General features: G+C 44.8%; 1 protein-coding gene across 1 annotated transcript in view; it reads right to left on the bottom strand.

Annotated features, from left to right (window-relative positions):
- Window positions 1–20,529, bottom strand: part of LOC308483189 (polycystin-1-like protein 2) — a gene marked incomplete at its 5' end in the record, with an annotated part of 47,440 nt that overhangs the window by 13,286 nt on the left and 13,625 nt on the right. The window contains 20 exons of the mRNA XM_081016776.1: window positions 205–301; window positions 1,182–1,413; window positions 2,180–2,408; window positions 3,092–3,308; window positions 4,741–4,961; window positions 5,703–5,902; window positions 6,546–6,692; window positions 7,046–7,224; window positions 7,445–7,546; window positions 8,388–8,618; window positions 8,996–9,216; window positions 9,859–10,084; window positions 10,918–11,049; window positions 11,629–11,755; window positions 12,275–12,399; window positions 12,583–12,765; window positions 13,876–14,001; window positions 17,462–17,656; window positions 19,076–19,221; window positions 20,114–20,314. Of these exons, the coding sequence (XP_080872902.1) occupies window positions 205–301; window positions 1,182–1,413; window positions 2,180–2,408; window positions 3,092–3,308; window positions 4,741–4,961; window positions 5,703–5,902; window positions 6,546–6,692; window positions 7,046–7,224; window positions 7,445–7,546; window positions 8,388–8,618; window positions 8,996–9,216; window positions 9,859–10,084; window positions 10,918–11,049; window positions 11,629–11,755; window positions 12,275–12,399; window positions 12,583–12,765; window positions 13,876–14,001; window positions 17,462–17,656; window positions 19,076–19,221; window positions 20,114–20,314 (3,537 nt within the window). The remainder of the gene's footprint in view (window positions 1–204; window positions 302–1,181; window positions 1,414–2,179; window positions 2,409–3,091; window positions 3,309–4,740; window positions 4,962–5,702; window positions 5,903–6,545; window positions 6,693–7,045; window positions 7,225–7,444; window positions 7,547–8,387; window positions 8,619–8,995; window positions 9,217–9,858; window positions 10,085–10,917; window positions 11,050–11,628; window positions 11,756–12,274; window positions 12,400–12,582; window positions 12,766–13,875; window positions 14,002–17,461; window positions 17,657–19,075; window positions 19,222–20,113; window positions 20,315–20,529) is intronic.

The raw sequence follows: 20,529 nt of genomic DNA, 5'->3' as shown, positions 1-20,529 counted from the left end.
AGCCAGGGGAAATAAATTATAGGTCAGTTTTCCCCAATCAGCAGCCCTCCAGATGTTTTGAACACCAAATCCCATCAGACACAGTCAGCATGACCAATAGCCAGGGCTGGTGACAGTTATAGTTCAGCTACATTTGAAGGACACCAGATTAGGGAAGGCTAATGTTATTCTAGGCCATGTTATTAAAATAGCTTAATAAGTTACCTGGGGCAGACAATGGGCCATTGATAGATGTGTTTTCCTCATCTTCCTGTTCCACCTTTTTAAGAACCAGAGCAAAGAAAGCAGCAAACCCCAGTACCTGGAAAACAGTTGTTGCAGATCTAGAAACATATTTTGGCACAGATAAGCTTAGTGTAAAATATCTATTTCTGACACCTTGCATTGGCAGTAAAGATATTGTGTTTTCTAAATGCAGATGAAGCCCGTGGAATACTGGAAAATTTGGCCACCAGGAATCTGTTTCACTCTTTCTGAAGACAGCACAAATAGCATGCCACTGATTAATGAAGACTGCCTTGCACATATCAAATTAAGATAATGCACCGTTAGAACTATGGTTTTTGAAGGTGCCAGCAATTCTGTAGTTAAACCAATAACTACAATTTCCAGGCTTCTCTTTGTTCAGACTCATGCTTAAAGAGATTTGAAACCAGTTTACATTTGTAGTATAGACATTAAATTAAAAGACGAAACAAAGCCCTACAATTCTTCCCACATATATTTAGATGGCCTCTTGGTACCCTGATTTGGCCTTAGGCTAGCAACAAGCAGATAAAAGCAGATAAATGAAAGTGCATATCCAGAGGCGTCCATAGCATCCCTTCTGCAAGTGGTCCACAGTAACAAAACCCTTGGTGAGCAATGCATATCCCCTCTTCATTTCCAAGCCCTGAATATCCTGCTGTGACCATTGACCGACATTCCCACTTGTATGCATACATGTAAATGGAGCTTCTGCTATTGAACCTTATGTAACTAAAGCCCGTGATGAAAAGGAAGGGCAGTCTTCAGTGGTAGAGTATCTGCTTTGCATGCAGAATCTCCAAGAAGGGTTGTGGAAGACCCCTGCCTGAAACCCTGGAGAGCCGCTGCCAGTCAGTGCAGACAATACTGAGCTGGATGGAGCAGTGGTCTGACTCAATATAAGGCAGCTTTCTAATGTTCCTAGGGGAGCCTACCTTTAAGGGTTGTGTGATGAAAAGGCTTTCAAAGAAGGAGATGGCCATGGAGATCAGCCACTTGATGGAGTTGTCCTTCCCATAATGCAGCCCGTACAGCATTGTGAAGAATCCCGATACGCCGCTGGTGATGGCCACCAGAGACCAGCCAATGAAGACACACCACCAGGGCAGGCCTTTGGGTGTTGGTTCCTTCTTGCCATCTCCAAGAATGCTGGGAGTTGGTGAGCCTCTGGTGAAGCAAGAAAGCTGGGTTACATGACATATACAAGAGCTCAAAGCAGTGGTAAAAAATGCTAAATAAGCATCTTAACCGGGAGGGGGCAGAATGTTGAATGAAAAAGATAACAAGTGTGTAAGAGTGCTTTAAAAGTATGGTAGGGATATGGTCCTTGTCATCCCTCAGCCATTCACTCACTGTGTGGCCTTAGATAAAAAAATCTCTTGACAGATTAAATATTGAATTTTATATTCTCAAAACAGGAGTTTGAATATCTGCTTCCTTGTCCCTCATTCCATCTTAAAACATCTTAATTCCATCCTGCAGACTCCATGACTTCACATGAGCTAACTTTTTTTCCTCATTCTCCCCACCCCGTTTTCCTCCCCCACTCTGTTTACTGTCTAGCTTGATGAAGTGTTCTAGTGAACTCAAAAGTTTGCACGCTACTTTGTGACATTTTGGTTAGACTGCATCTATTGCTGGTCATACTCAGAGTAGACCCACTGAAATCAAATGACACAATTAACTTAGGTCTATTCATCTCAGTCGGTCTAATCTGAGCAAAGCTTAACTGAGTGCAACCTGTGGCCCTATGGTGGATTTTTGGCCTCAGGTTTCCCTTCCCCAAACTGTAAACTGGGAATAACAGACCTATTTCATAGGAGTCCTATGAGGAAAAAGTCAACAAGGCAAAGCTTGTAAATGTTCTTATGTAAGATAAATGCATGGGCAATGGCATGAGGCCCCTGGACCTTCCCCAAACCCATCATTTTACCTCTTGCTGATGGATGCTGCAGAGCACAGCTGGCTTTCCAGGAAGTCCTTCATGTGCCGAACCTGCCTCACAGCCTGGGAGTAGCTTTGTGGGCTCTGGAATCTGTGAGGCCCCAACAGCTCCATCTCCATCTCCACATGCTGCAGCTGCATGTAGAGGCAGCGGTTGTAGTCTCGATGCTTCAGCCTTTCACCCACTCCTTTTTCTGGAGTTGGAGTCCTTGTCTTTTCTAGAGGGAGAGGAAAACTAAAAGTTGTTTACTTGGAAATTAAAAGAACACAGTCATTTGTAACAGCTGTTTGATGGTGGAATGGACTCTTCTTCACGGGAAGTTGGACGGCTATTTGTCAGAGATTCCTTAGCTGTGATTCCCGCATGTCATCTTGAACTCACCTTTTCTGTAAACTAGAATGCCCCAAACGCAGCAAACATTCCCCATAGGGAGTTGTTCCACCCCTTGATCGTTTTGCTTGCTCTTTTCCTGAACCTTTCGCAACTTTATACTGTGCTTTCTGAGTTAAGGTGACCAGAACAGTACAAATGTAGTCACACCATAGATTTGTATAAAGGCATTATGATATTGGCAGTTTTATATTCAGTTATTTTTCTAATCATTCCTAACATGAAAGTTGCCCCCTTTTCACAGTTGCCGCACACTAGAATCCCAAGGTCTCGTTCCTGGTCAGCCACCAGCAGTTCCAACCCAATGAACATAGGTGTGAAATTAGGAATTTTTTTGCCCCAACAGGCAGCAAAATATCTCAGGCTGGCCCTGGTGAACTGTCTCAGAGAGTGAGCATGTCAGCCGCTAGGACCGTGTTGCCTGCCAGATGGTTCTGTGTCCTTGGGAGCTGTTATCACCTTCACTTACCGGAATTTTGCCGCATCGGAAATTGCCAGCTTGTAACTTACCTTGTAAATCCACCAAGCCGAGGGTGATGATAATTGGATCATCTTTCTTCTTGCTCTCATCATAAAATTCCTGTCCGATCCTGTTCTGCTGGCAGATAATGTCCTCAACCAAGGCCAAGAGCTTGTTGATGTCAGTCGATTTGCCAAAATCAGGGTCTGGGGAAGGCAGTGGGGCCTTGAGGGTTTTGAACAGGGAGTTGGCAATTCGCCTGATATCCTGTATGGAATCAAAAGATATGGTGGCAATGGGAAAGAAACTCCAAATTTGCCAAGATTATGAAAATGCCATCTGTGTTGGTTTCATGCAGAAAACATGCAAGGTTTTCCCCACCTTGATCCAAGCCCAAACCCTAAAAAAACACCATCCCCCTCTTACCCAAAAAGAAAGATGAACAGAATCTTGCAATTAGGGGACATGCTACAGCTCAGTGGTAGGGCACCTGTTCTGCATCCAGAAGGCTCCAGTTTCAATACCCAGCATCTCCAGTTAGGACTGGGAGAGAACCCTGCCTGAAAGCACTGTAGAGCAGCTGCCAGTCAGCGTAGACAATACTGTGCTGTATGGACTGTTGCGTCTGGCTCAGTATAAGGCAGTTTCCTTTGTTCTTATATACCAGAGATGTCCAATTCCCAATAGACTGTGATGTACTCACAGTATAAAGAAACTGACTGTGCTCTACCTATTGTCTTTGGATGGATCAAAGTTGCTGAACTTTTTTTGGAGAGGCAAAGTTGTTCAGCATTCAGCTTTTCTTAGGAAGCCAGAGTGGTTGAGCTTTTTTGAGGAAGCAGTAGTTGTTGAGCTTTTTAAATTATTCTTTATTTTTGGGGGGAAGGAGATCCAGAGATCGACCAGTATCTACCAGAAACACCCCGCAATCTACCAGTAGATTGTGATCTACCTGTTGGACGTGCCTCCTATATACCATTTGTAAGGAGGAGAGGGAGGGAGAGAGAGAACGGGGAGGTCTTTATATAAACTTGAATTCCTTTTCCAAAGAAATAAAATGCTGGAGGAGAGGAGCGACTACATATTATCATGATCATGAAATTGACCCTATACTGATCAGGCATTGTGTCCTTGATTGCACAGGGGCAGTGGAGCCATCAGAGGAGGATTTTGGGGCAGAAATCCCAGGCCCCATGCAGCAGATAGAGGGCAGGCAGTCTGCAAAACCAGAAGGGCAGTTTACCAGATTCTCAAATCGAGAAATACACATTGCACTTTAAAGAATGGGGGTGTGGGTGGATAAAATCCTCATGCCCAGAATCTTGTTTGTTTGTTTATTTAAATTTAAGAGAGTTTATAAACCATTTAATCAGAGTCACCAGTGTCAGGTGGAGCAAAAGGAACATGAAAGCTTGCCTTGTCACCAGGTCAAGCTATTTTGTTCATGTAGGTCAGTACTGTCTGTTCTGACTGGAAGGGTCTCAAACAGAGAACATAGGAAGCTTCCTGATATTTTCAAGACTGCCTAGCAGTGGCTTCCAGAGTTTTAGGCAGGAGCTTGTTTTCAGCCCTACCTGCAGATGCTGGGGATTAAAACTGAGACCTTCTGCTTTTGTCCTTCTAAGTGGAGATGGCACCTTCTGTAGGCAAAGCATGTTTGACTCAGCATTAGGCAGCTTTGTATAGTCACGTGGCTTGCCTTGATCACAGCCTCCGGAGTGAGTGACATATTCTGAGTAGCTTGGTGCAGAGGCGCAGGTAGGTCTGGGGACACTCGCCCACTTTTCCCTGGTTTCTTCTCTTTCTTAGGCTGAGGCCGGATGTTCCTGAAGATCTGGACGATGAGCAAGTTGATGGGGAACATGAGGAGGGAGCTCTCAAAGCCAATCATCACCTCCTGCCACGTGAACTCTATTTTACCTGGCAATATCAGGCAGAAGAGAGGCTTTGCAGTTAGGGATCAGTTAGAATTTTCATTTTCTTTGCATTTTAATGAGAAACTACCTAATACGTACTTCTAGAACAATAGAGTCTTTCAGGAATAAAAACAAATTCACAGAAAACTGAAGACTGGGATGAAAGTCATTAGAACTACTATTTTCCTAAACCCATTCTCATTCTGCTTATTCCCTCTACTCTCCACCCTCTTGCAACAGCAACCAGCTAAATTCCTGTTAAAGTCCCAGCATTCCATACCTTAACACTCCAACATTCCAAACATATATGCAACATTCCTCCCTACCTAACATTCCATACTCCAAACAAACTATCCTCCTTTGCTAATACAAATCCCAAACGTGGTTCATTACAGAGGCATTCATTTGCAAAATTTGGGATGTCAACACTCTGACCTGATGAATCCATGTTCTTTGCTTAAGAAGCCATGCATGCTGGAAAGCTTTTCTAGTAAGCATTTATATAGCAGGTTTCACACACTCAGAGTGCTTTACATGGATAATCTCAAAAATCTCGCAAACAGCCCTGCAGAGTAGGCCAGTATGGTTATTCCCAAATAACTGAAGAAATGAACAAAGTAGCAGCCTGCTTAAAGTCCAAAGCAAGAAGAACCCTTCAGATCTATAGAACCCCTTCCTTGTTCAGCAATCCGTCTTAGCTCTCACCACAGTTCCAACTCAAGTGGTAAGGCTGGCATGCAGTTACCTAAATCCATTTTCTGGTCAGCTGGATCCTTAGGCACACCCCAGAACATGATGCTGGTCAGCATGGTGCACAGAAGCAGTGAGAAGCAACAGGATACCCTCTGGGCTCGCGTGAAGGAGCTGCATGGTGAGCGGTTGAAAATGGAGTACCAAATATGCCCATCACGGAAACCCTTTGAGGTCTTCATGAAAAACAGATTGCTGCAGAGGAGCAAAGAAGGTGTCAGGTTGGACCACGAGTAACATTTATTTTAAGCTAAAACGTAAGACTGTTTCGTGGATACATGGCTTCATGACAACACAGACAAATGAAACCACCAGAGTCACATAAATCATTCTGGTGTGACTTGTAGTCTTCACCCTGTTAATAAACTCTAGCTGGGTGGGGAGCATCTGTCTTCCCAGACTGGCCCCTGGCTTGTTGTTCTCTTACACCTAGGGTGACACGACCTCCAACCAGGGGCCAGGGAGTGGGGAGAAGACCTTCCGCCTCCTTCTGTAAGTTTTACTGGCTAATCATTTCTATGGCAACAAACCTATACTTGGCCAATTCTTCAGTCATGTAAAAAGATGCTTAACAGTCTTGGTGGCCATTAACTTCAGTAGTTCCTTCCACTCTAGAACTACAACTTACAGATATAAAGCTACAGGCTTGCAGGGAACACAAAGATGGCATTCATACCAGCCCCACTACCCTATTAATTTTACACACGCACACACACACTTCTGCATTACCTACAAAACCCATGTGCAAGGGAATCTCTACTTCATAACCAGTGGAAGCATTTCTGGCAGGGCCAAAGCAGCCAGAGGAAACTGCTCCTTCTGGTCCAGCCTAACATACCTGAACTGCTTCATATCTTCCTCAGTAGCTATGGGGAAAACTTTATCGAGGACACAATCTCCGACATCAATGGCTAGCCAAGAGTTGCAGAGGAAATACCATTTCTGATCCGTGGCCACATCATGAACCAGCACACGGTTCACATACCTGTGAACAAAAACAACAGAAAGAAGCTAGCGGCACTGATTTGGGATAGGTTCGCGCAACACAAGTGCACCAGAGCCCCCACTGCAGTATTTTGTGCCATGGGTGATTGTTCTTATGCAATTGGGCACCCTAGCCAATCCACTCTTGACCATGATTTACCAAGCCAACTTCACCCCTCTCCCTCTCAGTTACCAGCAGCAACCTCCACATTGGGAAAACAGGTGAGCAGCGTCTCCTCACCCAGCTCTGCCTCAGTGGCTGCTACTGCCCATGGGGGAGTTCAGAATCCAGCCTATCAGCCCTAGTTTAAAGGATGACCCTTCCCCTGTTCCACCTCTTTGCCCCTTGCATACCAGGACGGGCTGCCTCCTGAATTGTCATGCCACAGCCGGATGCTCTGCAGTTCCCCAAGAGGAAACAGTGTACACAGTAGGAAGACATCCACTCCTCCTCGCTCAAAGATTGGCATGTCGGGGTCCACCAGGTGGTGTGGCTCACTCTCCCCTTCCTGGCCGTACAAGGTCAGAGTCACCTGGAATAGCAATTGTTCATGCTTTTACTGTACTTGCATGCCACCAAATCCTGAGCTGTGAATAGGTGTCTGAATGGAGCAAATGCAGGTGTGCGTGAACACGACCAGGGGCTGTCTCACTATTTACTGATTTATGATTTGCACTTATAGCCTCCAGGGTTTCAGGCATGAGCTACAGCTCCTTACTCGTGTGCAACAATGCCCAGGACCCCATTGGTACCTTGGAGGTTGTAGCTGAGCCTCGACGGTGTCCGGTAAAAACAGTCACCAGGTAGCGATACTGAGCAAAGGGGTCGTTGTCCTCCAAAACCGTTATCTTCACCTGGAGATTTTATGGCAGCATCAGCAAAGACATGCAAATGACGAATGAAAATATGTAATGTAGGGAAGAGGAGAATGATTACTAGATCTGAATCTAAGACGTACCTGGAAATAGGACCAAGTGTTGTTGTTTTTTGCTGAGGGATTCCCCACCCCACCCCACCCCATAATTTATTTACACCTCGAAGGAAACACATAGGGTCTTCAAATGGAATGCTGATTACCTCTTCCTCTTTGCACCATCTCAAAAATACATATTTTTAAAATATTTCTTAACTACCCTTCTTCGAGAGATTTCAGGGCAGTTTAAAGAAGTATGAAAACAAGTCATATACAAAAGCACAGCTCTATGTAACAACTACAAAAATGTGCCGAAAGGCACAAGACTGTAACATCAACGTATTAATGAGAGGAAGTTTACGATCAAGTAGACAAAAGTCTATTACAATTGCAAAGTGTACATTTCAGCAAGGATGACAAAGAGCCGCACAGTGGAAAAATATTTATTATTGTACAGTTGTACCTTGGTTCTGGAACGCCTTGTGACTCGAATGTTTTGGCTCCCGAACACCACAAACCCGGAAGTGAGTGTTTTGGTTTGCGAATGTTTTTTGGAAGCCGATTGTCCAACATGGCTGACGTGGCTTCCAATTGAGTGCAGAAAGTTCCTGCTGCCAATTGGAAGCCACGCCTTGGTTTCCGAACATTTTTGGAAGTCGAATGGACTTCTGGAATGGACTCCGAGAACCAAGGTACCCCTGTATTGAATAATGCTCAATTGAAGAATGCTCTAAGCAACTAACAGCTTCCAGATAAAAGTTCTAGCTGAGAACAAGACTTACTTTGGCATCATCTTGGATGTCTTTTCTTCTGGCCCAAATCAGAACCAGCAGGTACACGAGGAAGATGCTGCCCACAGTTGTCACCACCACAGGGTTGTCCACAAAGGTGGCAAACAACTCCACCGTTCTGCTGACGTCGATGGAGTTTGGCATCACAAAGAAGGAGCTCCCAAAGAATGTCAGGTGGTTACAGAGACACTGAGTGCCACTGGGGTTTGTTTTGGGGCCAACCTGCAAGCCAAGGAATAGTTGTCTTTATGACTACCTATCTATCCCTACATTCCTATAAGAATCCAAAATTACCCACTCACAAGCTTGTGACTTTGTGCAAACCTTGTGAGTAGATTTTTTTTCCTTACAGGAACGGAGGAAGCTGCCTTATCCTGAGCCAGACTATTGTTCTGTCTAGCTCAGTACAGCCTACTCTGACTGGCAGTGGTTCTTCAATGTTCCAGGCAGAAGCCTCCCTCTGCCCTACCTGGAGATGCCAGGGACTGAACCTGGGACCTTCTGCATGCTAGGCAGGTGCTCTACCACTAAGCTGTGGTCCTCCCCCAAATTTCATTACTCAGGATGCCCCTCCACTGCATTATATTCTGTCTACTCACGTGGCATCCATAGCTGTTCCAGTTCCCTTGGTGCTCATCCCAGAATACACATTGGGAGACAAAGCAAGTGACAGAAACATTTATGTCATGGGTGGCCATGGACTCCAGTTCTGTTTCTGGTCTCACAATGAAATAGTAGGTCCCTTCTCCAAAAATAAGGTCTTCCGGGTGAAGGATCCAGGAATATACAACATCTGGAACAGATGTGGTTGAGCTGAAGTCTAGGGAAGTATGATCAGATTAAGCAATGCTTATTGCTTTATTTATAACATTTTTACGTGGTTATAACATGGCTTTGAAACATTAACAAGAGACCACAAAGGTTTTATAAGTCATGATTAAAAGTCTACTAAAAAGATTAAAAGGTTGTTCTTAGTGGGAAAGGTTGTAATGTAAGAAAGGTTATATGTACACAGTGCAAACCCCAAATGGACCAACAAGAGTATAGTGAAATAAAGAGGTTAAATGCACCCAGCTTTCCCTCAGACTAAACAGTCTCTCAACATAACATTCTCTCTAAAGATTCTTGCATTAGAGTTGCAGCTCCTCCTCTTTTTTTGGAGTGCTGTCTTCCTTGTCATCGGGACACTCACTTTGATCTGCCTTTCTTTCATCTGGTACCCTCAGGCTACCCAAGCCCCTTAAAGCCCAAGCCACAAAGCACTTGCAAACATTGCCTACAGTTTCTGTCTTTCTCAATGGTTTTACCACCTTCCAATTGGTTTCTCAGGTAAGGTTTTATAAACAAACCCCTTAATTCTCAAACTAACCTGCATGAAAGATTTGTAGTTTTTACACAGGCTTACATCACCCTTCGGATGATGAGCAAGCAACCAGACCTCTATCAGAGTGTTTATTTTTACCTCTTGAATTTCTGTTGAGAGGAAGGCGTGTCATCAATTCATAGTCAGTCTCGTTGGGGTGATAGCCATATCCCAAATATAGGATAAGTGGAATGTCTTGGTCCAGCTGTAGATGGATCACTAGAGATGCATTTACTGAAGTCACATTGACTTGGAGAGCATTGAAGTTTCCCAGATTCAACACATTCAGGTCATTGTCAGTTGCTGAATTCCTTGGCAGCATTATCTGCGTTTAATGTCAACAGTTCAATTCTGGAAATGCCCCCAAACCCTGATAATTTTTTAAAAACCTATGCTGTCATCAAGCAGGGAGACCCAGCTGAAGTATAAATGCAAGTGTGTGTGTGTGTGTGTTTGTATATTACATTTCTACCCCACCTTCTTTCTATGGAACTCCAGATGTCTTTAATGGGGTTTCCCCTTCCCAGGCAGTCTCAAGCCAAGCACTGCCCAAATTCAGACTTGTTTGGCTTCAGCAAGGTGCCTGCATCAATACCTTAAGACAGAACTTTCCAAACCATGTGTTGCGACACATTAGTATCTTGGCTGCAGTGTGCAGGTGTGCCATGCAAATGTTCCCCACTCTCCTCCCAGGGCTGGAAACAGGTCAATTTAACCTCCGATTTCCTAGTAAAACTGAATTACTAAGAAGTAATGATTGTCTAAGAAGTGTGCCACCAACATGAAAAGTTTGAAAGCTCTGCTTAAGACCATGTCTTGGATGCTATGGTTAACCTGTGGCCATCCAGATGGTGCTAGACTACAACTCCCATCACCCTGACCATAGGCCAGGGGTGGCGAACTGTGGTTTGTCCTGCTTGTACTAAGTCCTGCTTTGTGTAGACCCATTTAAATTAATAGATCTTAGTTAATAATGTCCACCAATTTCCATGGCTTTACTATAAGTAAGACTAATGTTGGATCCAAGCCTGGATGTGCTTGGTGGGCTGGGCTTCTCCCCTCATCACAATACGGTTAGCAATGATGAATGAATGAAGTGGCCTATTTTTAGAAAAGCACATGGTCCTGCCCTTCAGAAATGCACACAAGGAAAATTACCTCAATGTCTTCTGTAAGATTCTTAACTGGAATAACCAGCCCATCTAGGCTGGTGAGGGAGAGGCCTCCCACAGCACCATGGATATCAAAGCTGTCACTTGTGGAAAAGGGGTTCACAGACAAGCTCACCATCTACAGGAAGAGATTTTTAAGCACCAAAAAGATTTGATCATAGAACTGTAGAGTTGGAAGGGACCTCACAACCCCCCACAATGCAGATGACCATCCAATCTATGTTTAAAAACCTCCAATGTACTACCACTGCAACAACTTCTGCTTCTGCTTCTAACTTGCTAGTTGCTTGTTACACAGATGTCTCCAAGCAACTTCCAGCATTTTTATAAGTAAAATACAATATCAACACATTCATACAAAACCAGATGAAATCCCTACAAAATACAAATGCATAAAAATTCTTCTGCTGCTGATCTACTTCTTTTCTGCCTCTCAAAGCACCTGAACTTTTTCCTTTAGTATTCTTTTTCTGTACTTAGCCTTGTAAAATGTACTTCCTATTTCTGTTTGTTCTAGTTCCCTACACCTTTCCACCCCCCCCTTTTCCACCCTTTATGGGGCAGGTGGGGAACAGGTGGGTCAGTTTCTATAGTCCCATTGTTTATATTGTTATTAAAGCCAATAAAAGCCTTAATAAGAAAGGAAGAAAATGAATTCCCAGAGCAAGCTAAAGCGCAGTAAAACCGGGACACTTGCCCTGATGTCCACTGTCTCGTCTCTGTCTCCTGAGATGCTGAGAGAAGAGGCAGAGGGCAGAGTGAAGCTGGCAGAGCTGGAGTCAGAGATATGAATGGATGTGCTGTCTGCGCTGTCCGTTTGCAACCTTTCCAGAGAAAGAGCAGAAAAAAGTCAGAAAAGATGGAAGCAAAGAAGACAAAATCACAGAAGTAGGAACCAAAACATAGGAAGTTGCTTTATACCAAGTCAGACCATTGGTTCATCTAGCTCAGTATTGTCTACGCTGACTGGCAGTGGCTCTCCAGGGTTTCAGGCAGGTTTCTCTCAGCCCTACCTAGAGATGCTGGGGATTGGATTCTGCACACAATGCAGAAAGCATAGGAGGCTGCCTTAAACCAAGTCAGACTATTGCTCCATCTAGCTGTATATCGCAGGTGGGCAACCTTTCTGAGCCTGAGGGCTACAATCCCTTCTAGGTAACCTTGTTTGACTCCGATCTTTCAACTGACTTACAAATGAAACACTCCCCACTGGAAAATCCAAAGTCATTTTTTGTTGTTAGGGTTGTTGCCTTGCCACATAGTTAATGGGATACTGGTTGCTGCAGTTATGCTACAGTTTTCCTGGAGGGTGATGAAAAAGCAGTATAGCAAAATCTGTTTACCGGTTGATGTACATAGCTGCAGAGGGGGCTGTGAGCACCATGGGTTCATTGTCAGGCAACTTCCCAATCAAGAGAGCACTCTGGAGGTTTTCAATGGTGTTTAGAAGCTGCAGTGACACCATACTCTATGACAGAAGAAAGAAACCACACTCTGAACCTTCTTCCTTTGATGGTTTCCCAGCCGGTGCCTCCCACCATTCCTCTGTGTGTCCAGCCAGTCCATGACACCCTTCCATAGCCACAATATGCTATATATACGGTACTTTTGCATGCTATAGCTCTTTGACCTTTCATAGTTATGCACCCACCTGTGTAGTCTCTGGTCCAGCAGTATCCTCTGTCCCATTCTGCACAGCAGCTTCAAGGACGTTGCTCACTGCATTGAACAGATAGCTGGCAGCCTCCTTGCGCTTCAGGTCATCTTCGCCATCTTCAGCATTCACAATCAGCAAGGATTCACTGACATCCTTCAAAGTATTACCGGCTTCTACCTGAATGAGAAAAGAGGCATCTAAGTGGACATAGCTCTCCAGGCTAAAGAGAACAAACTAGCAGGTGTTCCATAGCTCCCTTCTTCCCAAATTCAGTTGATAAGCAAATGACAGGGCAGCACCTCTCACAAACCCAGTGTAAATTGGTGAGGGCCCTCTGCCAGGGGGTACTCGACACACACACGTACTGCTTCCATCCAATGAAACTGAACATTGGGAGAGTCAGGACCCACAGCTATGGAATCTGTTCCCAACAAAAGGCTGTGATGATGGACACCTATTTGAATGGTTTTAAAATTTGAATGGTTTTAAAATGGGGTGAGCTCCCATTGCTCGGTCCCTGCTCCTGTTAACCTAGCAGTTCAAAAGCACATCAGAGTGCAAGTAGATAAATAGGTACCGCTCTGGTGGGAAGGTAAACGTCGTTTCCATGTGCTGCTCTGGTTCGCCAGAAGCAGATTAGTCATGCTGGCCACATGACCTGGAAGCTGTACGCCGGCTCCCTCAGCCAGTAAAGAGAGATGAGTGCCGCAACCCCAGAGTTGTCCGCGACTGGACCTAATGGTCAGGGGTCCCTTTACTTTACTAAAAGAGGACTAGACAAATTCATAGAGGATAAGGCTATCAAGGGCTACTAGGCATGGTGGCTATGTTCTACCTCCACTGTTGGAGGCAGTATGTTACTGATAATACTAGTTGCTGAGAATCACAGGTGGGGAGAGGGCCATTGGCTCCTGGTTAGCCAATATGAGAACAGGATTTTGGACTAGGAAGATCTTTGGCCTGACCCAGAAAGGCTCTTCTTATGTTTGGTACAAGGTGAAGGGTTCCATCAGTCACAGGTGAGTTCCTTTTCCTCTTTGAAATTTCTGTCCCAACTCCAATTATCTAAGGGCACCAAAGAGGTGACCGACAGTTTTATAAGTACTGCCTTCCTCTAAGAATTAATCATAGAATAGTTCCTTCAATCCCCCCCCCACTTTCAACCCCCCCTTACCAGTCTGTTAAAAGCACCCCTACTTTCAGATTCTCACATTGTCAATACATCTGTTGCCTCTTTGCATGAACCACACACAGTTATGAAGAAATGCACATCGCCCAGCCACTCACCTGCGCAGAGGAAGAGAGCTCTTCACTCCTGTAAGTGATTTCCTTGAGCACCTCTGACATCTTAAGAGCCGTCTGCATTGATGTTACATTTACAGCAGAGAGGGTTGTCAGCATCAGCTCTCGCAGCTGGGGATGCAAAGACAGATCATTAGAGACCATATAAATACTGGTTATTGATGGTCTTGTTTCTAATAGACCCACCCCTGGCAGAACAGGATCAACTAGTACAGAAGTTGCCAACCTTTCTAGGTCCATGGGCACATCTGGATTTTTGAGTGAGTGCCATGGGTACCATCCACTCTGATCACTTCCCTCTATCTCCCCCTGGATCATCCCCCCACCCCAATACACAAAAAGAGGAAGTGCAGAGACACATTTCACATTTCCATGTGATCTGACTAAATCATCAGATCCAGTAGAATTAACCTGAACCTTGAAAAGCACATAGTGGGGAAATCAGGAAGTGGCAAAGGATGTCCCTTCCAGCTTCCTCCTCTATGTACTTTTCAAGCAAGAAAATGCTAATCACCTTTGCCACTCCAGAAACAGGTGGACAGTGAAATTGGGGGCTCAGAGTTTCACAGGCACCAGACAAAGACCTGCATCTAGAGGCTGCTCATTGGTGACTCTGTGATTTGCAACATGCTACTGAATATCATAGGGTGGTGACTCCAAAATGGGCATTTTCAGCTGTTGCCCTTGTTCTGTGGAATGTCTGTCCCTCAGCCATACATAAAGCATCTCCTCCTTCAGATGTCTTACAAAGACTTATCTTTTTGCGCAGCCTTTCCCTTTTTGCCATAAGATAGGATCCTGATTTTTGTGTATGAATCTCCTAAATCTGTTTTTAAATGCTTTTATATTTTTATATCTTTCTATTGATTTTAGCCTATATTTTTGTTTTAATGGATATTGTTTTTATATTGTACATAGTGTACACAGCTTCGAGATTTTTAAGTGGTTCAGAAATGCTTTTAAATAAAAATATACATATAGAATTTCCGGCTCCCAATGGTTTAACAATAGCAACAACCAAAAGTCTTTCTCTCCCATGCCCTTCACTTCCTCATTTGGGCTTCCGAAATCAAGAATGCTTGAGAAAGCAGGAATAGATTTGTGGGTAAAATAATCAGGATGTGAGCCATTTTCTGCTACTGAAAACAAATTCCTGAGCTCTGCATGTGCTCAGAGGCATCTTGCCTTGCAATTCTGTGTGTACCTTCTTGAGCCAATATTTTGCACGGCTTCAGTTGGGGACCTCAGAGTCCCAATGGGAAAAAGTAGACCCTCACCAAGCTTAAAGTCTGCCCATCCGTAATGTAAATTATAGGGTGGGAAGTGGGTTTTATGTCTAATCTGAGTTGACATCCACTCTAATTGCAAATTGCCAGTTTACCTTGCAGTTGACTATATAAATACAGTGGTACCTCGGGTTACAGATGCTTCAGGTTACAGACACTTCAGGTTACAGACTCCACTAACCCAGAAATAGTACCTTGGGTTAAGAACTTTGCTTCAGGATGAGAACAAAAATCGTGCTCCAGCAGCGCAGCGGCAGCGGGAGGCCCCATTAGCTAAAGTGGTGCTTCAGGTTAAGAACAGTTTCAGGTTAAGAATGGATCTCCAGAACAAATTAAGTTCTTAACCCGAGGTACCACTGTAGAGGAATATATTAACTCCATGAGAGTGAAGGGAATTTATGAATGAGAGTTCCTAGTGAGATGAACATGTAGCCTTTTTAAGCATAAGTACCAGCTTCCCCGTGACTTTCAAAATGATCATTATTAATGACAATTAAACAATTCTTTACACTTCTCTGGCTTCTTTTATTTGCATATCTAGAGGCATTTTGGCAGCGCCAGATAGGATTTGGATCCCCAAAGCACTAAAATAATACAAACCCTATTTGTGACAACTGGCTTCCAAACCCAAACAATGCTTCAGGAACTGGGGAACAGGGCCATATCTGAGGGATATCCTACTTATTAGCAAAGGACACATTAACCAGATGAGTTGTAATTTCATTATTTCACACAAGATTACTGCAATGGTGTCTATGCAGGGACAACTTTGGAAATAGACCCCAAGCTTTATTCCACCTGCTGTAGTTATCTATTTGTTTCCAGGATTAACATAAAGTGTGAGCGTTGGCTTTAAAACTGAACAGCTTAGGGCCAGGTTGCCTTTCAGAAACTGCCTGCTCCTTCATGAGCCTACCAGGCTTTGGAGACCTTGCTCTCTATAGTGCCTATATACGAGATCCTGTGTGCAGGCAAGAGAGAAGGAGCCTTCTCAGTGCTGGGGCTGGGATTGTGGGGCTGGTGGAGATTTACTGGACTCCATGTTCCCATCGTTTAATGGGACATGGGTGGTGCTGTGGGTTAAACCACAGAGCCTAGGACTTGCCGATCAGAAGATCGGCGGTTCGAATCCCTGCGACGGGGTGAGCTCCCGTTGCTCGGTCCCTGCTCCTGCCAACCTAGCAGTCCGAAAGCACGTCAAAGTGCAAGTAGATAAATAGGTACCGCTCTGGCGGGAAGGTAAACGGTGTTTCCGTGCGCTGCTCTGGTTCGCCAGAAGTGGCTTAGTCATGCTGGCCACATGACCCGGAAGCTGTACGCCGGCTCCCTCAGCCAATAAAGCGAGATGAGCGCCGCAACCCCAGAGTCATCCGTGACTGGACCTAATGGTCAGGGGCCCCTTTACCTTTACCTTTAAAGCTCTTTTTATTCCAGCCAGCTTTTAATTAATGGCCCACTGGGGTTTTTAAATTTATATGCATTTATAAAAGTAATTATGTATCGCCCTCTCATAAAATATCAGGGCAGTGTACAACAATACGTACACCATTAAAAACAACAAAGGAATCATTAAAATAACTGGCTGGTGAAAAGGTTGTAAACAGCTAAAACAATTATTTCTTTCCTAAAAGGTAAAGGTAAAGGTACCCCTGCCCGTACGGGCCAGTCGTGTCCGACTCTAGGGTTGTGCGCCCATCTCACTCAAGAGGCCGGGGGCCAGCGCTGTCCGGAGACACTTCCGGGTCACGTGGCCAGCGTGACGAAGCTGCTCTGGCGAGCCAGCACCAGAGCAGCACACGGAAATGCCGTTTACCTTCCCGCTAGAAAGTGGTCCCTATTTATCTACTTGCACTTAGGAGTGCTTTCGAACTGCTAGGTGGGCAGGAGCTGGGACCAAAAGACAGGAGCTCACCCCGCCGCGGGGATTCGAACCGCTGACCATGCGATCGGCAAGCCCTAGGCGCTGAGGTTTTACCCACAGCGCCACCCACGTCTATTTCTTTCCTACACAACCCTTAATGCTGTTAGCTGAGTGGGGGTTTACATAGGGGTCACTACCATTGGGCAAAATGTGCTGATGTCACACAGGGTGTGGGCAACCTTATGCCCCCACAGCTGAGAGGTAGGGGAAGCACCTGTGGTCTGCCCAGATCAAGCAATGACACCAGAAGATATTGATTCTACATTCCACGAGTACCTTGTAGTAGCTAAACTATACAAATGCTGCTTACACACCAAAGGCTCCTGAGTAAAAATGGTTGCAGGAGGCAGTATGTGCAGCTAACCTCTTTCCGTGTATCTGTCCGCAGAGATGAATTAACACTCTCTTCTTTTGTTTCTAGATTAAGGACAGAAGACACTGACTTGTACAGCTGGAACAGGGTCATGCTGTTGTTCTCGCCTTTGAGGATGGTGTTCGATTTTTCTGAAATAATGGCTTGCAAGGTCTGGTTTCCGCTGCTTATGTCCTGATGTTGAACCTGATAAAGCAAGGGGGAAATGCACACAGTTGTTCATTCCATAACCACCAAGGACATTCTTGCTGCTGAATGCCAGACTAGATGTGTTGTTATTCTTAGTCTTAGTCCCCTCCTCTTAGCCCTTGTGTGGCTAGAAAACAAACAGCAGATGCAGATGCTCAAGGCTGAGGTCAGGACCATGACATACAGCAGAAGGCTTTAAGCTTTTCATCTCATTATAGTCCTGATCCAAATCAGTTCTCTGACACCTACAGTTCTCAATGAGAAGAAAGTTTTCAGATAGGGGCTTAATATTGTAAATGGGTTGTTGACAACATGTTTCTATAATAGAGGAGATACAGTAGGTCGAATTTTCTTTTCTGAGAAAAACCCACCTGCTGTGTCACCTCTACTTTCTTTACTTTTCTTTTCATCCCACCATCAAAATTGGTAGGAAATTAGGAGGGATATTAGGTGGGATATTGGGGATATTGGGGGGGAATGTTCAGGAGGACCAGATCAAGCCCCTGAATTGTGTGGGTTCATCACCCCATCTGTTCTGTGGCAGAGCCTTCCTGGGGAGAAAAGACAACCACTTACTAGGCTGCACTTTCTGGAAACAATTGAAGACAGTTTTGTTTTGACAAGATATTGCAGCTGGATAAATGGTTGCAGGACCAATAGTCGTTCTCCCCAGTCCTCTACCCCCAGAGAAATGAAAGACAATTGAGACTGGTTATGGACTGAAACAGTCCACAACTTTATTGAATACAGATGAGAGAGGTTTGGCTTGGGCATGGGGCAAGTAAATACTTCCAGCCTGCCTGCCAGAAGTGACGCAATGGTCAATCCACACAGGGGTTCCTAAGACTTACATCAAATAGGGACTGCTGTCTGGGGGAGAGCCAATGGTCCTAGGCTCCGGCTGGGCATGCGGACATGGCCACTCCCCCCAGATCCCTTTAACAGGATGTCCAGCATTTGGAGGGGCAGGCAGAGACTACAACCTCCCCTCCATCCCAGATTGATATTGCCCCAATGCCCAACCAAGTTGTGACGATTGCTATGAGGTAGGCAAAACCAACAGGCTGGTGACAATTTGCCTGGTGGACAAATTCCTACCCGGCCCCAGAATACAGCGACCATCTTAGCCACCCTCTCCTCCCAGCAGGACAGGAAGCCAATCCTGGGATTTCTTGGGGGAGACTCTACCGTCCAGCAACATCACGAGGGTGAGTGGACTTCTTTGCCTTGAGTGTCTATTTTGTACAGCCTCAGTTTTGTTTTAAATGTATTTACTCGTGTGTGTGTGTGTGTGTGTGTGTGTGTGTGTTTAACTGTGTTTATTGAACATCACCTTAAGACGGCTGTATAGAATGTGATGATAATAATATAGATAGCAAAGGCACAGACAGCAAAAGCCAGTGAAGTCACACCTACCCTGGCAGTGGCATTGGTATAAACGGTGTCACCATAGATGTTGCTCACACCAATTTTAATCCATAAAAGAAAGTTATCGTCTGCTTCTCCAAGTGGAAGGTAAACTGAGGGTAGGACAGGCTCTTGTCCGCAGTGTAGAAGAGAATCTGGAGGAGGGAGGGAGACTGGTTCAGGTGACAGAGTAGGAAACCAATTTTTCCATGACCCAGTTTGACAGCAGCAGCAGGGCATTTCTTGATCCATGTTAGACTTGGATTGCAATGGCCAGATGCACATTTATTTGTCGTTTGTCATTTTCTATTTATAGCCAGTGGTTCTAACACAGGGTGGGGTGGGAAGCCTGTGGCCTTACTGTTGTTGCTAGACTACAATGCCCTACAACTGAGTAGGGAGGGGCAAATTTCTCAGTTTCGGTTTCTCATTTTTCCAGTCTTAAGTTCAGTTCCCCACACTTCCACATCAGCTTGTGATTTATTTTTAAAAGTCACCATGAAAATTCATTTCAGTGTGAATTTCTCCAAATACACACATTTCTTATGCAATTTTGCAAAACAATTGCCCCGATACAACCCATTTCTGAATGTTATTTTCACCTCTACACACTTTAGTAGTAGCTACTACAAGCTACTTGTGGACTGTAGAACCTGAACACTTAGCATGTCCTTTCCTAGGACACGCTTTCCCCTGGCCCTGCTCTGCACCCTCTAGGATACTTTTGCCAGGCAGGGATGTGTCATTGAATTGTGAATGTTTATTTTATTGTATATTATTTATTTATTTCAGTTATTTATATCTATTTTAATGCCTCTTGATTACCTGGATGGATGCCCAGAATGTGCCTTTTACTGGAATTTAACCTACTGTATAAAAGTAAGAAGCACCCTTTTCGCTACACCGCTTCTGCCTCTATCCCCACTAAACACTGGCATGCCATCCCTATGAGAGAATTCAGCTACAGAAGTGCCTTCAGTTAGAACATGTGGACCAGAACCAACCTTAGACAAACAGTGAATGCAAGCAGCCACCTCTGACTCTTACTTGTCTGCAGGTAGAAGCAGTATGTGAGTGAGGAGCTGTCAGCTGGAAGGCACTGATCCACCAGACAGGGAGAGTGGCAGGAGATGGAGAAGCTGGTGAGCACTGATCCTTGAGCAGGAGATACAGTACATACTGGGGCTACAGGTGGAGGCACAGTGCTCACAGTATAGGTGTCTTCACCATATTTGTCCTCACTCATAGCTGGCAAATTTAGAAAGAAAACAATTCAAAGGTGAGTTTGCTGTGGTTTGTATACTATTGAGATATAAAAGGAGCACTTGGCTTTTTGGATTAATACTACTTATACATTTTGCTGCACTGCAGCAACACCTGTGTGGTCATGCAGTGGCCATGCTTCACCCTGCCTCCCCTCCCCCCAAACCAATCACACCTTAGTGGTAGCATTTATATACAGG

This window comes from Podarcis pityusensis (genome assembly GCF_964106645.2).
Source record: "Podarcis pityusensis genome assembly, chromosome: 8".
NCBI classification, from domain to species: domain Eukaryota; kingdom Metazoa; phylum Chordata; class Lepidosauria; order Squamata; family Lacertidae; genus Podarcis; species Podarcis pityusensis.
This window is presented reverse-complemented; position numbering and strand designations above follow the sequence as displayed.